Below are 15,054 nucleotides of genomic sequence, written 5' to 3' on the forward strand. Positions count from 1 at the left end.
GGTGTGTCTATATACAGTTCCAGGGAGCAACCAAACCGAAGTGGAGCAAGGCCACCGGCCCCAGAAGTCTAATTAGGGAGATACCCTCCTCAGCAGCTTGAGCAGCCCAGGCAGGCACCCAGAGCAAGGGGTCAGGCCCGCCTCCATTCCTGGGGATGCTCTGGAAACCAGTGGATGCACCGCACGTCAAGGACAGCCAAAGCCCATGCGCCCCAGCACAGGTCCAATGGGGAGGCAGAGCAGGTGAGTGTCTAAGGGTGATGGGGGTGGGTATTACCCCCAATGCTGTCTGGTCTGACCTGGGAAACATATTTTAAATTCCTGGACAGAAAGGACTACAAAGAGAATACCCACCAGAATGAGCTGGGTTGAAATGTAGTTAGAAATACTAGTGGATGTTCAAGTTACAAAGCAAGTTGCAATTGTGGATAAATCAAGGATTCATTCACTCCACAGTGACTTACTGAGTACTACTTCTGAACAGAACACTGTTGGATTAATGAGGGATGGGGAGTGAAGGTGGCCTAAAAAAGACATTAAAAATACCCGCTCTTAAGTTTCTATCCTCCTCAAGGAGTCCACAAAACATACCCAGGCCTCCCAAAGGCTAGTGGGAAGATTAGCTGTTATCAGAGGCACAGAGGGATTTTCAAAAATATTGATTCTTGGGACCCATCCCTGGAAGTTCTGAGTCACAAGATCTGGGGTGGGGCTAGGAGATCTATATTTAGGCTCCCAGGTGATTCAAGGACTACTGATGTGCATGAAACAAAGCTCAAGAGAGCAGAGCAGCAGGTACACAGATGTAAACTGGCACGCCAAGGCAGCATCGGGCAGAGAGCGGCCGAGGTATGCAGCATCAAAATCACCTGGGGAAGGCTTCCCTGGTGGCGCAGTGGTTGAGAGTCCGCCTGCTGATGCAGGGGACACGGGTTCGTGCCCCGGTCCGGGAACATCCCACATGCCGCGGAGCGGCTGCACCCATGTGCCACGGCCGCTGAGCCTGCGCGTCCGGAGGCTGTGCTCCGCAATGGGAGAGGCCACGTCAGTGAGAGGCCCGCGTACCGCAAAAAAAAAAAAAAAGAAAAAAAAATCACCTGCGGAGCTTGTTCAAAAATGTCCAGGATTCTACCCCAGAATCTACTGCATTTGGGTTTCGGGGCTGAGAGGGTGGTGGGATCAGGGCACGCACATTTTAGCAAGTTCCCAAGTGATTCTGATACCCGGCAGAGTTAAACTTCTGTTCTTAGGGGCACGGAATTGAAAACCAAGCAGAGTCATCCAATCAGGCACCACTGAACTCTGCACCAAGCATTGTCTGAGGTCCTTGCAGAGACGGACATGGACCCTCAGAAAATGTTCTTCCTCTCATGGAGTCTCCATCCCAGTGGGGAGGACAACAAACAAAAAACCATACAATGTCAGGTGGTGATGATGTTATGAGGAGAAATGAACCTCTAAAGGGTTGCTGGGGTGCAGTTTTACATACAGTGGTCAGGGAAGGCTATGGGAGGTAACACGGTAAGCTCTACCCACAGACCTGAGTGGAGGATGGGCTGCACAAGCACCTGAAAAGAGCATTTCAAACCTGGGGAGGGGTCAGGGAGCAGGTAAGAGGTGCGTGCGTGTGTGTGTGTGTGTGTGTGTGTGTGTGTGTGTGTGTTGATGATGGTAAGGCCATTGGAAGGTTCCAAGAAGAAAAGTGACTTGGTATTTTAAATGCATCACCTTGGGTATAACAGAGGGACAAGGGTGGAAGCAGGGAGACCAGTGATGAGGATACTGCAATGGTCCATTCAAGGATGGTGGGTCTTGGAGGAGGCAGGTGGTGGTGAGAAGTAGTTTGACTGGAAATACAATTTGAAGGGAGACCCAACAGAATAAGCTGATGGCTTGGATATAGAGAGTGAGCAGAAGAAAAAAGTCGAGGATAACTCCATGATCCGTGCTTTAAACAACTGGATGAAGGAAGTCACCCTTTACCAATACAGGAAGTACTGGGGGGGCGGGCGGCCTTGGGGAAGTTAAACCGAGAAATGCATTTTAGGTATGTAAGCTTTAAGAGCTGTCCTGGATGAAGAATGGAGATGCTGAGCAGGTGGCTAAGCTACAGCTTCTAGGAAGAGTTCTGTCTGCAGACACAAAGCTGGGAAGTCCACAGAGACGGTATTTAAAGGCATCTGTCTGGACGAGCTCCAGTGGGAGTGCGTTTGGATGAGAAAAAAGAAGTTGAGAAGACGAGGATTCAGGAAGGAAGACTAAAAGGGAATCGTTAGTGAGGAAAGAGAAGAGTCAACATAACATGGTGTCCCTGGAGGCAAGAGGAGAAATGGCTTCGTTAAAAGTGACAACTGTGTCAAAAGCTGCTGAGCCTTCAGGAGTGAAAACTGACCAGTGGAAGGTGACTTGACGAAAGCTATTTTTGGTGAAGCGCTGGGACCCAAGCATACCTGGAATGTGTCCAAGAGTGAAGTGGAGGCAGAGTGGAGCCCAGCACTCTCCAGTGGAGATATGACCTGTGCTGTACAGGTGACTTTAAATCTTCCAGGGACCCATGAAAAAGTAATAGGGAACTGGTGACATTAGACTTCAATAATGCATTATTCAACTCCAAATGTTACCTTTACAACGCGTGATCCATATACAATTATTAAGAGAGTTTATATTTTCGTACTGCCTTTGAAGTCTGGGGTGGATTCTACACTTCTAGTATATCATTTCTGACCGGCCACACTTCAAATGCTTAATAGCCAGATGTGGCCAGTGGCCACAGTACTGGCCAGCATGGGTGCGGACAATGCTTTTGGAGAGTTCTGCAGTAAAGGGGGAGCAGAGAAACTGGGTGGTAGCTGGACTGGGCACGGTGGGTAATGGAGGGTGAGTCTGGGATGACTCTGCAACAGGCATATTTGGTGGGATGTGATCAGCCACCATGTGTCAACCTGCAACTGAGTTCCAGGCACTGTTTCAGAAGCTTTGCATGTATTCACCAATGACACCCTCAAAACAACTTGGGGAGGCAGGGAGTTTTCTTATTACCGCGCCGCATTCGTGGACAAGCAGCACGAATGCAATCCCACTGCTCATCGGACAGCATGGCTTCTTGGGAACATGTTGCTGCCAGTCCCCTGGCACCTGGCTGCAGGCCCCCAGGATATCAGTATCAGTCCAGGGTGGATAGATCCTGGGGGCCATGATGTCAGCTGACCCTGTGTGGGCACCAGTGTCACAGCTCAGGCCAGCTACTGCCTGCCGCAGCCTGGTGCACTGGCCCCCCTTACAGCCCTGGGTGGAAGGTATGGCAGAAGTTATCCCGCCAAACTCTTGTTTCCAGGATTGTAGAACATTCTGCCAGATATGAAGGCAGTAACGGGAGAAGGGGAAAAAAAAAGATCCTCAGTGCTGTTAGGATTTTTCTCACAGAAGCACTTAATGCAGTAACATGGTACTCTCAGTCTTTATCTTTTGAGAGTTGGATCTATTTTCTCATGGTTATATACATGAGTTTCTTCTGATTCTGTTTTGTTTACTCCAAATGAAAACAGCTAATAACCCAACCAGGATATTTTAAAAGTAATCCATAGAATATTAGAATACATAGCCGTTAAATCACATTCATAATGTGACTGTATCTGAATTCCTTGTGATCACATCTGCTCAGAACGACACACCCAGAACTGATCACATCAGGTTAGCGCTCCTGGGATGCAAGGTGGAGCACAGAGGTGAGGGGACAGAGGCCAAGGAATAGCACCACTTGGTGGCTTGTCCCAGAGCCAGTTCCTTAAGCCCCTCATAGTTGGTTCATGATTGTTTGGGGAAGTTAAATGCAGCAAGAGGTATGAAACACACTTTGGAAACTGGAAAGCATTGAGCACGTTTTCTTGACATTGTTGTGAAAGAAAATCTGACACCTGCGCAGACCACATGGGTTTATAAGAAGGCGAAGGATGCTTTGCATCTGTAGGAAACTTACATGATTAAATTCTTTCCCCACATCTCACTGGGGCCTCACTGAGTATTTGGCAGACAGGTAGTGTCCCTATTTGACAGAACGAGACCCAGGAGATTAAGTGTCTAAGGCCACACATTTAGCTGGGGGCAGGATTGAGTCGAGAAGGCCTGGCCCTGGTGCAGCACTCTCCCCACTGTGCCCAGGGGGTCAATTTGCCATCTTGGTTAGAGATGGAGATGGAGGAAGAGTACAGAACACTGAGCCCAAAGTCCGTGGGTCCAGCTTCCCTAGGTCATTATCTCACTGTGGCATCTAGACAAGCCCCTTATCTTCTCTGAACATCAGTTTCCTCATCTATTTTTAAAAATGGGGGGGAGGTGATAATAGCTATATAGTGGGCCCTCACCCATCTCCTGGAAACAATACACAGATTTTCTTTTAGGGAGTCATGTCCCCACTGTCCATCCAAAGTCCATGCCTTTCAGGAGGACTCATCTCCAAGCCTGACTCCAGAAGTGGGCCTGTGACCCAGGCCAGGCGAATCGGAGTTCAGAATTCATGAGCCTCATAGAGATGCATGGGCTACAGTGGCCCAGGAAGGGGCCTGCTCTCTTTTCCCATGAACCTGCAGCCACCAGGACCAACCACCACATGGAGGCTGACCATGAAGCCAAACGGTGGAAGGCAATGCCAACAGATGGTGAGAAACAGTCCTGATGGAAGTCTCTGTCCTCTGATCTCTGGGCTTTTGAGGCACATGAGCCAAAAACCTCCCTTTTCTTCCTAAGCCATTTAAAGCTGGCCTTCCTGTCCCTTGAAAACTAAAAGGTTCAAGACTGACACCATCTCTTCTCAGGTTTGTTGCACTTAACAAGTTATTGTATGTGACAACACTCGGCAAAACTAAAAGCCTTTTGCAAACTATAAAAGCAGCACAAAGATAATATATTATCAGCTTATTTGGGGGAGGGGCAAATACTAATATTAAAGTAAAAAACTGGAACTACTTTCAGTTCTTCATGACCTTGTAATAATAAGGCAGAAAGAAAAGTTTTCCTCCTAGTTCAGTGTGATGCCTGATGACTTCCAGGAGTGTCAGCATGGTGAAATGTGACCTGACACAAAAGGAGCTGCTCACAGAAAAGCAGCCCAAGTAGAGCCTGAAATACGACAGTGACCACAGTCTTAGACGGTGACGCAACCTGGTCATGCAGAAACCACACGTCTTAAAATGAAGAGGTCTCTCTTTCCCAAATTTGACTTCTAAGATTTTCTTAAATTATTTGATATTTAATAAGTGAAGGAAGTGAAAAGGACAAAACAGATGGGACAGAGTAGTCACGAACAATTAAAAGAAAGTATAGAAACATACATGTGTGCATTGGCTCAAAGGAACCAAAGCAAAAAGAGGTACAAGAAAAGGAAAGTGGTATCTCAAGAATCCCACCGTGGCCTGAAGGCGTTTTCTCTGCAGGTGATGACGATGGAGGACGTCTATACTGAGATGCCGCAGACAAAGCACTCGGTATAGGGACCAGTCCTCATGAGACACCCACCAGGCAGACATGACCTCCCCTATCACAGAGATGAGGAAAGTGACACCCAAGAGGCCATGCCATCTGCCCAATTCCCAAGGGACAAGCTTTGCGCTTCACTAGGGTCCTCTGGCCCACAGGCCCTCCATCTCTCTGCCCTCCCATGAAAGGACAAGTCTCTAAGGGGAAGAGGAGCACAGCCTTGCTGATGATGCTGCCACTTGGGTTAGCAGCAGATACCCTAAGATACCCTAGTGTTTTGTTTTTTTTTTTGCGGTATGCGGGCCTCTCACTGTTGTGGCCTCTCCCGTTGCGGAGCACAGGCTCCGGACGTGCAGGCTCAGCGGCCATGGCCCACGGGCCCAGCCGCTCCGCGGCATGTGGGATCTTCCCGGACCGGGACACTAACCCGTGTCCCCTGCATCGGCAGGCGGACTCTCAACCACTGCGCCACCAGGGAAGCCCCCCTAGTGTGTTTTTTAAAAATAATTTTTTTTAAGTTTTCATTCCTTCTGAATTGATGACTGTGAAACTATCTTGTGCAGATCTAGGGAAGTACCAATAAAATAGTTGAAAAGAATGTTAACCTGAAAATGAAATCAGTGAAAAAAAAAAATCAAGGAAGTGATCTTGCAGGAAGTACACATTTCATAGGGATTTTCCAGTGTACACTTACCTAACCCTCGAGAACCTAAAAATAAATCCTAAACAGCCTTGGGCCCCACAGTTGAGTCTCTGGTGCCACACAACTGTGAGAAAACTTGGGTGCTTGAAAGAATTTGTAGGTTTGGGACCAGTGCTTCTTAAGAAGGGAGAGCACTCACTGACCACTCTGAGAATTGAAGACAGCTATTTCACTCTGGCCAGAAAAACATAAAAATACATACCACTCTTTAAAAAAATTTCAGATAATTCATGAATCATAGGTTAATAATGCCCAGTTTAAAAGCTGAAGGGAAATAGCTGTGAAAAATAGAGAGAAACTTAATGGCAATTACCCCAGGCAGAACTACCCCAACCCTTGGAGGTCTCCTTATTCAAAAATACCTTCCCTCAGAGGCCTGTGGTTGAAAAACGCCAACACCCACAGGAAGGTTGCCAGCCCATCGTTCGTGGTGGTGATCTTTTCCCTGACATCTCCCATGGCCGAGCTTGTGGGTCTGGACAGGATGGGAGAGGAGAGAGGTGGGTAAATGTGCAGGGCAGCCAGGCAGGTGGCAGGACTGGCCAGGGAGGGCCCAGTGTGGCCCTGGTTGCCGGTGGGAAGAGGCGTGAGAGTCAGAGCAAAGACACCACAGATGACTGTCTGATTTCACAATTCTGCTCAGAACTGGCCCTCTGCCCAGGGATGCAGAAGGAACAGCTCTTCCCATCTCCCTCAGACACAGACAGGGAGACCCCCTTTCCAAGTCTCCAATCTCATGATAGTGACAGACTTCTGTGGACTCGTCTGGGAACCTCGCCCCATTTATGGCATTGCTTCCTTGGGAAAATGAGCACCGAATTCTAAATCATCTGTGTACTAGTGAACTTTCCCAACATAATCCCCTTGCACGTCGACTCCGTCTGTGCTATCGCCGTGGGTGTTCTCCTGGCCGTGTGGCTTTTAGGAAGTTGGCCTGAGAGATCTGCTGGTTCCCAGCTCCTCTGTACCTCAGAGCAGTGACTGGGTCCTTCCTCCAAAGCAATGTCTCACTGGGAGTATACCGGCAGCTACTGGAAATGAAAGGCGTTTTAACCGGTGGTCTCTACTCTACCTCCTCCTCCCCTGGATGGTGGTTAACAGAGCTCCCGCAGGAGGTCTTGAGTTTACGCTCTTGTTGTACCCCTTTGTCCGTCACTGACTTGCTGCCAAAATGGGGCTTTGTCACTTAACTCTTTGGTACTTCAGTTTTCATAGTTGCAAAATGAAGCTGGGTTGGCAAATGGAGATGAAAAATGAGAGTGTTGAGCTTCTTGAGAAAATCACATGTGCAAGTATTTTTCTCATTTCTGGCACAGGGGGTAAGGTGTTTAGCTATCTGCTACTCTGGTTTAATGGCATTTAAATTAACTCCTCTTTGGGGAAGAATGGGAATGATGGTGATAATAACAATTAATATTGCATTGGCCCTTTAGAGTTTACATTTTTGTATTGATCATCTCACTTGATCCTTGGGAAGGCTTGCATGGCAGGCATCACTTTTACTTCTGCTTAGTAAGTCTGGGGATGGATGCTCCAAGAAGCCAAATGACTTGTCCAAGGTCATCAAGTGAGTGAGGGGAGAGAAAGTGGTCAAAGTCAAGTCTTGTAATTTCACTTGATTCCTTTTTCACTTGTTCTATTCCCTGCCATGTTTTGCTTAATTCAATCGATTATCTAAGTAGTCATCAAAGGGAGATTATAGGCTTCTCACAGGAAAGGCACATTATGGGGAAAAGGCACAAAGGATTAGAGGCCCCAGACACATCCTATTCTAACTTACCCTATCTAACTATTCTAACCGAGACACGCCCTACCCTAACTTATCTATTCTACCTGTTCTAACTCAGCAAAGGGCAGGTTCCTTTGGAGGGCTGGAGATGGGGGCCAGGAGACATCTTGTTCACAAGTACTGCTGGCTAATCGTTTGGGAGAATTTTATTATTAGGAAGGGAGAACAAAACCTCAGTTTACTGTAACATACAAGCAAAGGATAGTTGATCTTAAAAGAAAATGATTGCCCCTGAGAAAAAATTTTCTTATGATCTCTGTCATTGTCTAGAAAAACTATTCTAGACAGGCCAGACCAACCAAGAGCATCTTCATCGCCCGAGGCTCCTGCCCTGAAGCATTTTCGTTAGCATCATCCACCTGCCAGTCCACACAAGGGAAGGGCAGGCAGGTGATGGATGCCGCTATAGTTCCCATCCTTATCCAGCCCAACTACAGGCCTGGCTGAGGACACAGACACCTACCACACAGCAAAAACGTCACATAATTGAAAAGTAAATGATAAACTCACTGAAAGTTATTTTCCTTACTACGTAAGAAGTTTTTATATAGTAAGGAGTTTGTGAAATACAAAAATACCAATAAAAAAACTGACATAAACAGACAATTCACAAATGAGTGGGTCCTAGTTAAAATAAATACAGACCAAACTTAGTTATCAAGTATGAACTACACAGGAGTACAGACTAGATCATTAACAGAGGTTATCTTTGGGTTGGGAGTCGTGGGTAAATTTTAGTTTCTAAAATCTTTTCTACAATGAACATGTACAATTTTGGTAAGCAGTTATTAAGTAAAAAACTAAGTTCAGAACACTGTGGGAAATGCAAAATATGGAAATGACCTCTTCCCACTCAAGGAAATTTGCCTAGTGCTACAGGAATCTCTTGTTAATGGCTTCCATGTAATTTATCACTAGCATTGTTTAGGAAATACAATAAGATAAGAAGACTGGATTCTTAAAGTCTACGATACAGTAAGAAAAACCTAGAAAAATCATCCACTACTTATTTAATTTTTTTGGTACAAAAAAAAGAGTTCCTCTCTTGAATGATCTGTTTTAAACTTACACAGAAGTTTCCTCAAGGAAGCTAAATAATTCTGTCATCAGGGTACAGAAGTTAGTGCACAGTCAAATTGTTGTTTATTTCTTCTAGTCTAAAAACTTAAGGACTGAAATGTTTCCTTATAATTTCTATTTATCTTTCCTAAGATTAAACTATAACTCTCCCCTGAAATTTTTTTTTTTCAATCACAATTTTTAAAGCTGTGAGTAAAATGCTCTTTTGTGCAAAATCATTTTGTGGTTTTTATTTAGCTACATTTTCATCTGCTTTCTCTGATAGAAATTCAGTGTGAGAAAGTATTTTTGAGATAATCTGATACCCTCCCCCTTGACTGAGAGGAGGGCTAATAAGGCCCACAGAGGTTCAGTTACGCACAGCTGAGAAATATGACAGCCGAGCTAAAAATAACCGAGGCTAGGGCAGTTTATTGCTTCTTTAGACTCATTTGCATTTCAGTTTTATACTCATAAACTAGAAGGAGGATTCTCTAACATTAAACAGTAGCTTGACTTAAGAGAAGTGTTCAGTTTAGTGCTGAAATATTGTCTCTTGTCAGGGCGTGCCAGCAATCCTTCCACTCTAGGCGAGGGCCTGGCGCTTTCTGAAGAATCTTAACAGCTGTTTTCACAGCTTGGCCACAAATCAAATGAAGGTGAGGCAGAGCTTCTGAATATCTTAACGTACACATCCACTTTTCTGCAGCTCTAGTGCTAAATGCCATTTTTAATTTCCCAAACAATCACAGACTTTTACAGCTTAGGTTTAAAAGAAAGTAACTTAGAATTTTGGACTTCCCTTCCCGAACTGTAGAGAGCAGCTGAATGAACCATTAAAGTGCAGAACGGGTACGTCTTTAAGAAAAAAGGAGGCTCTATTAGAATTACAACTTTTAGGTCACCTGGGTCACCTTCAGTACCCTTGATCTGCCAGACTGTAAGCTCCTTGAGGGCAAGAGCACTGTTTTTCTTTTTCTTTGTTTCCCCAGTGCCTACCAGAGCTCCTGGCACACAGCCAGTACTCAGGAAACTATGTTAAAATGTGATGGTGAGAGCAGATGGGAAGGTCTCCAGAGACTAGGAGCCGCTGTAACCAGTGTTCTATGAGACAGCAGCTTTGTGCTGACTCTGAAATGTCCCAGATATATACAGAGTTCTGTGATTATTTACACAATAAAGTTATTACTTTGGAAAGTAAAGCTATGACTTCGGTTATGTTCGTTATTTCTTTAATAAAGGAATGATAAAATGATAAACAATTTTAAATTTCCCAAAGCCCCCCTGGGCTTTACATCTAAAGAAGAAAGCAGTCTTTACATGGGGACCTGGGTTTGTAAACACGAAAGAAAACATTTGCTGGAATGGGATACACTGAGCACCATACAAATTTACTTTCTGCTCTTAGTATTTCTAGGGAAAAGAAGGTGAAGGGAAAAACAAAGCTATGAAACTAAAGCTAAAATCTTGCAAAAAGGTTTCCCAGCTCCATTTCTAGCAATAGGTCCCAAACTTAGGCTATAAGGGCGTCAAGATTTCTTATGAGAAACTGTAGTAAGAAAAATACAATGACTCATCTCGTAATAATGCCCTTTCTTCCCAAAGTACACATCATGATTCCCACATCCCTGGCACGTGGGCACTCAGGGCAGAGCTACTGCAACAACACGGAGCACCTCCCCACATGGAGTCCCTCGTGCACTGGGGTATGCGTGTGACAGACCTCCGTGCACGAGGGACTCCATGCGGGGAGTCCCTCGTGCACGGGCGTGTGCGTGTGACAGACCTCCGTGGTGCTGGGGGGCAGCACTGACTGCACTCGTTCTGCCCCCAAAGGAGGGGGATTACTCCCTCTGGGCCGCCTGATCAGGAACAGTGGTTCTTTTGTGCTGCCACCTTTAGGAACCTGGGAGCTGAGTGCATCTGGCTTCCCTGTGTCCAGGAGGAGCAGCTCTGAAGAGGCACTCGCAGATTTCCTACCTGACTATTATTTAGACACTGAGGATCGAGGAAAGGAAAGGAAAGGAAAGGGAAAAAGGCAGGAGAAAAGGCATCTCTACTCAAGGCAACAGCACGAGTTAAAGGCTCCCTGGCTGCTGCCCAGGTACTGACTCACCGCCATCACTTCCGTGGCTGGGGAAGAGGGAGTTCAGTAAACAGTTATAGGAAAAATAATTGACATTTATACCAAAGAAGTACCTCTGATACAGCTGCTCAGGAAGCCCATTCCCCAGGCCTCGCTCAGTCAGACATTCCTGGAGAGTAACTACCAAGAGAAAATGAGACGGATCCGGCCTTGTGGTGAGTATCAGTGTAAACTGATAAAAGAATTCGAAGCTTTAAGAAATGTAAGGAAGTTCAAGGGATACTCAGAGGAGAGCCAGACCTCACTGGCTTTGAGCATCTGAGAGAGAGTAAGAATAACGGGAGTAACTTTGCCTTCTCTCTGGCAGAAGGCAATTCTGGGAGGGAAGGATTGTTTATTGATCCTTAAGTAGCTGAGACTGGAGGGATCTGCAGACATCAAATATCAATGAGGACAGAGTCCAAGGCACTTGTAATGGAAGGACTGTGGCCTTGGCTGGACGGGCCATTTGTGGGAGAGAGGGCCCTCTGCTTGACCTGGGTATGTTATCGGTTCTGGGGGAAGGAGCTTGAGGAAGTGGTGGACAGGCCTGTGAGGAGGGGCGCTGTACAGGCAGGCTGGCCATGCAGAGGGGTGCACGGAGCCTGTGCCTGGGATGGAGCCATCTGGCAGTGCCAGGCGTTAGCTGACTTGTATACGTGTGGCTGGGAAAGCGTGTATGTGAAGGATGGTCAGAGGTGGGGAAAAAGGAAGCTCAAGAGACAGAGACTGACTACATCTAAAGAGAAGCACTCCAAACAGTGAAAGATCCTCATGATGTAAATGGCACTTTTCTCATAAGCTAACATGGTTAAGTCTGACACTGTTATCCCTGGATATCAGAACATTTTGAATATGAGAACACGGAACTGGCTCACGCAAAAGGCTCAGACCAGTCAACTTTTCAGAATGACAATTCTTAACATTTAGGATGTCCTCCAGATTATAAGATTTATATGACAGCAGCTATAGGAAACTTACATCTGTATAAATACCAGTGCCCCTAAGGAGGATAATATTTCATTTGTATGGAGATATTTTAACTCACCCTTAATAATTTAAAATATTACATATTAATATAACATACCATACAAGATCTAATTTCTTCTGTATTCCATGTGAAAACAGTAGTACTTTGTGGTACAATTAATTGTTGTTTTCTCAAACCACAAATCAATTTCTTCATTGGTCTGAGAATCAGTTAAGCTATATTACATTATAGCTGTTTGCCAACAGCATTACGACTTTAGTATTTATTAATTTACTAAGATAACTCAACATCCTACAAATACTTCACAAATAAACTTTCAATACTTTTCACCAGGTTTGCCCCATTTATTTCACTTAATGTGTATACTTAGCATTTAATTGATAGATGAAATACAGGTCCCACTGGCTTTTCTGAAGGGCTCATCTGCTACAGATGAAGGTATCTAAATTTAAATCTGCATTCTCTGCTCTTTACTTTTGCTGGGTCTCTGTTCACCCTTTTAGTCTCTAAAACACTTTTCCTATGTATTTATTTAAGATAAGATAAGAAGCTGGTTTTAGACCATGTGGGCCAAATTTCAAATGGATTAAAAAATAATAAACATAAGGGATAATCTAATATCCCTATAAATTATTTTAGAAGCATAATAATCATGTCATACTTCATGCCCACGTTTAACGTCTACTAGATTTTTTCCCCTCTTTGTTAAAGTTTCAAGTCACAAGTCCAAGTCCAAAAATATGAAAAAAAAATTGGTACAGAGGTAAGTTCTGATAGATTGAGCTGTGACTGCAGCAAGATACACACACGCACACACACACATGCATGCACACACACACCAAGGAGACTCTCAAACGTATATGCTAAGCTTAAAAGACAAAGCTGTAAACTATAACATTAGGAGTGAATTTTCAGTATCCATTTGTCTGCATAGAGAACTCCAGCGAAACAGAAATAGGACTGATGGAGCTCAAAACTTAGCACGAGAAAAGAGAGAGAAAACAAACCCTATCAGCTAAGAAATAACACACTGGGGAAAAGTACTGGTTCTCATGAAAATGTCAGTGATTCACCATGGAATAAAATTCAAAAGCCACTGACCCCAATGAAAGCTTCTAGTGGAAACGTGGATTTTGCTTCATTTCATTTAAAGAATGCTTTATATTTCATTTAAATACTATCATAAGCATTTTCACAGTTTTTGTGATATGTTTTCTCATTTTTGTATTGCTATGGAAGAGATACTACTGATCATGCTAAATTTTCAAGGCGTCTTCAAGAAAAGAAGCAGCACATCAATTAATCAATATTATCATGCAAAACAGGTAAGACTTTTTGGTCCCTTAAAACATGCACTGAGGGCTCAAGAGCTGAATGAGAATAGACGACAATCTCTTTTCTATTTTTCATAATAACTCATCATTTAAGCAGATTTATTTGCTTACAGAATTTTTTTCATACGTACCAACTCTTCACTCTGACTTGCCAAAAGATCGTGACTGAATGCAAGCTGACTTACGCAGACCACAAATCTGTCGGGAAATACCCGGAGTTCTGTACAAAATGAAGGAAATCACATTACTAAAGGTATCAAAAGACTAAACACAGAAATGCTTGGTCCCAGACTTCTGAGTTACAGCAATAAGCGTGTATGTATCAGACACGTGTCTTCTCCCCTCCCCTCATTTCAGTGTTTGTCATCAATACTGCGGGACAAGCATAAAGCTCTAGGGATGGCCAAGGAGGCTGCAGATTGGTCCACCTGAGCCCCTGGGCCATCATATCACATGAAAGCCCCAGGCAGGGCCTTTACAGCTTTCCCTCTGTGTCAGTTTGCTGTTTTCTGTTCAGAACTCACATTTAGGAAATAGGGTCAACATTAACTAATGAGTGTTCTGACGTACACGGGAAGATGACGAAAATCTGAAAACGTGACTCGACAATGTTCTTACTAGTTTACTTATCCTCTCCTCGGTCACCTGGTCTTGGAGAGGTTCTCCTACAACTGATCTGAACCAGGCTATGAAAACAGCAGTGTCACTGATCAGGAATTAATGATCAAACTTAAGGAAATGGTTAAATGTGCAATAGTAGAGTTGATACAACAATACCACAGTTGCAGTGATCCATTATTACAACTTCTTAAAGCAAAACCACTGACTTCTGGGTGGGGAAGACTGAATGAATCACAGAACCAGACTTCTCAACACTCAACGAAAGGACTATAAAGTGGTAAATGCTACTACCTGTGTGCCTCCTTCTCCATCTGTCTATCCATCTCTCCATTCATTCATGCAGCCTCCACCTATCTTTGGAGGGATGCTTAGCTGATGTTAACAGTGTACATTCTGGGGGGTGGGGGTGGGAGGGTCTTCTCTCCCCTGCATTTACTTGGTTGTATTGCCTGAATATTTTTTATAATACGTATCATATTTATAACAGAAATAAAGCCATCTTTTTCTAAAAGAGAAAATCTTCCTCTTAGATGTGACCAATTTTTATTATGAGTCATGAAAGTGAAGCCTTTTACATACATTGCACATTTCCAACAACGGATGGCAACGGAGAGCACTGAGGTAGTGACGCAAGCCAAGCGTGAAGGTGTCAGTTACACAGACACAAAACTTCTGTACAGTTAACGCCTCACACCACTCGGGGAGGTTAAATGATACCAAAAGGCCTAGCAAGCTGATGTTCCAGGATCTGCTCTCTGCTCACCGGGACCTCTGTTGTCTCCTTGTGGGGGTCACTCTTCTCTATTCCAATTCATTCTACTCAGGGCAAGTGGGGTAGCAGTTCCAACAAGAGCTCCGCTTACCCTGCTCAGAACCCCACCCTGGCTCCTCACCATGCGACCTGCAAACATTCAGTCTCCGCGACTGGGGCCTAACCTGCTATTCTGATCTGACTCCCTC

The 15,054-nt window shown here is 44.7% G+C and overlaps 1 protein-coding gene across 1 annotated transcript in view; it reads right to left on the reverse strand.

Moving 5' to 3' along the window:
• The window catches only part of SLX4IP (SLX4 interacting protein), a gene marked incomplete at its 3' end in the record, with an annotated part of 181,168 nt that overhangs the window by 4,818 nt on the left and 161,296 nt on the right, over nt 1-15,054 (reverse strand). Inside the window, 1 exon segment of the mRNA XM_082670713.1 lies at nt 13,605-13,693. Within this exon segment, the coding sequence (XP_082526839.1) occupies nt 13,605-13,693 (89 nt within the window).

Source organism: Grampus griseus (assembly GCF_964374135.1).
Source record: "Grampus griseus genome assembly, chromosome: 14".
Lineage (NCBI taxonomy): Eukaryota > Metazoa > Chordata > Mammalia > Artiodactyla > Delphinidae > Grampus > Grampus griseus.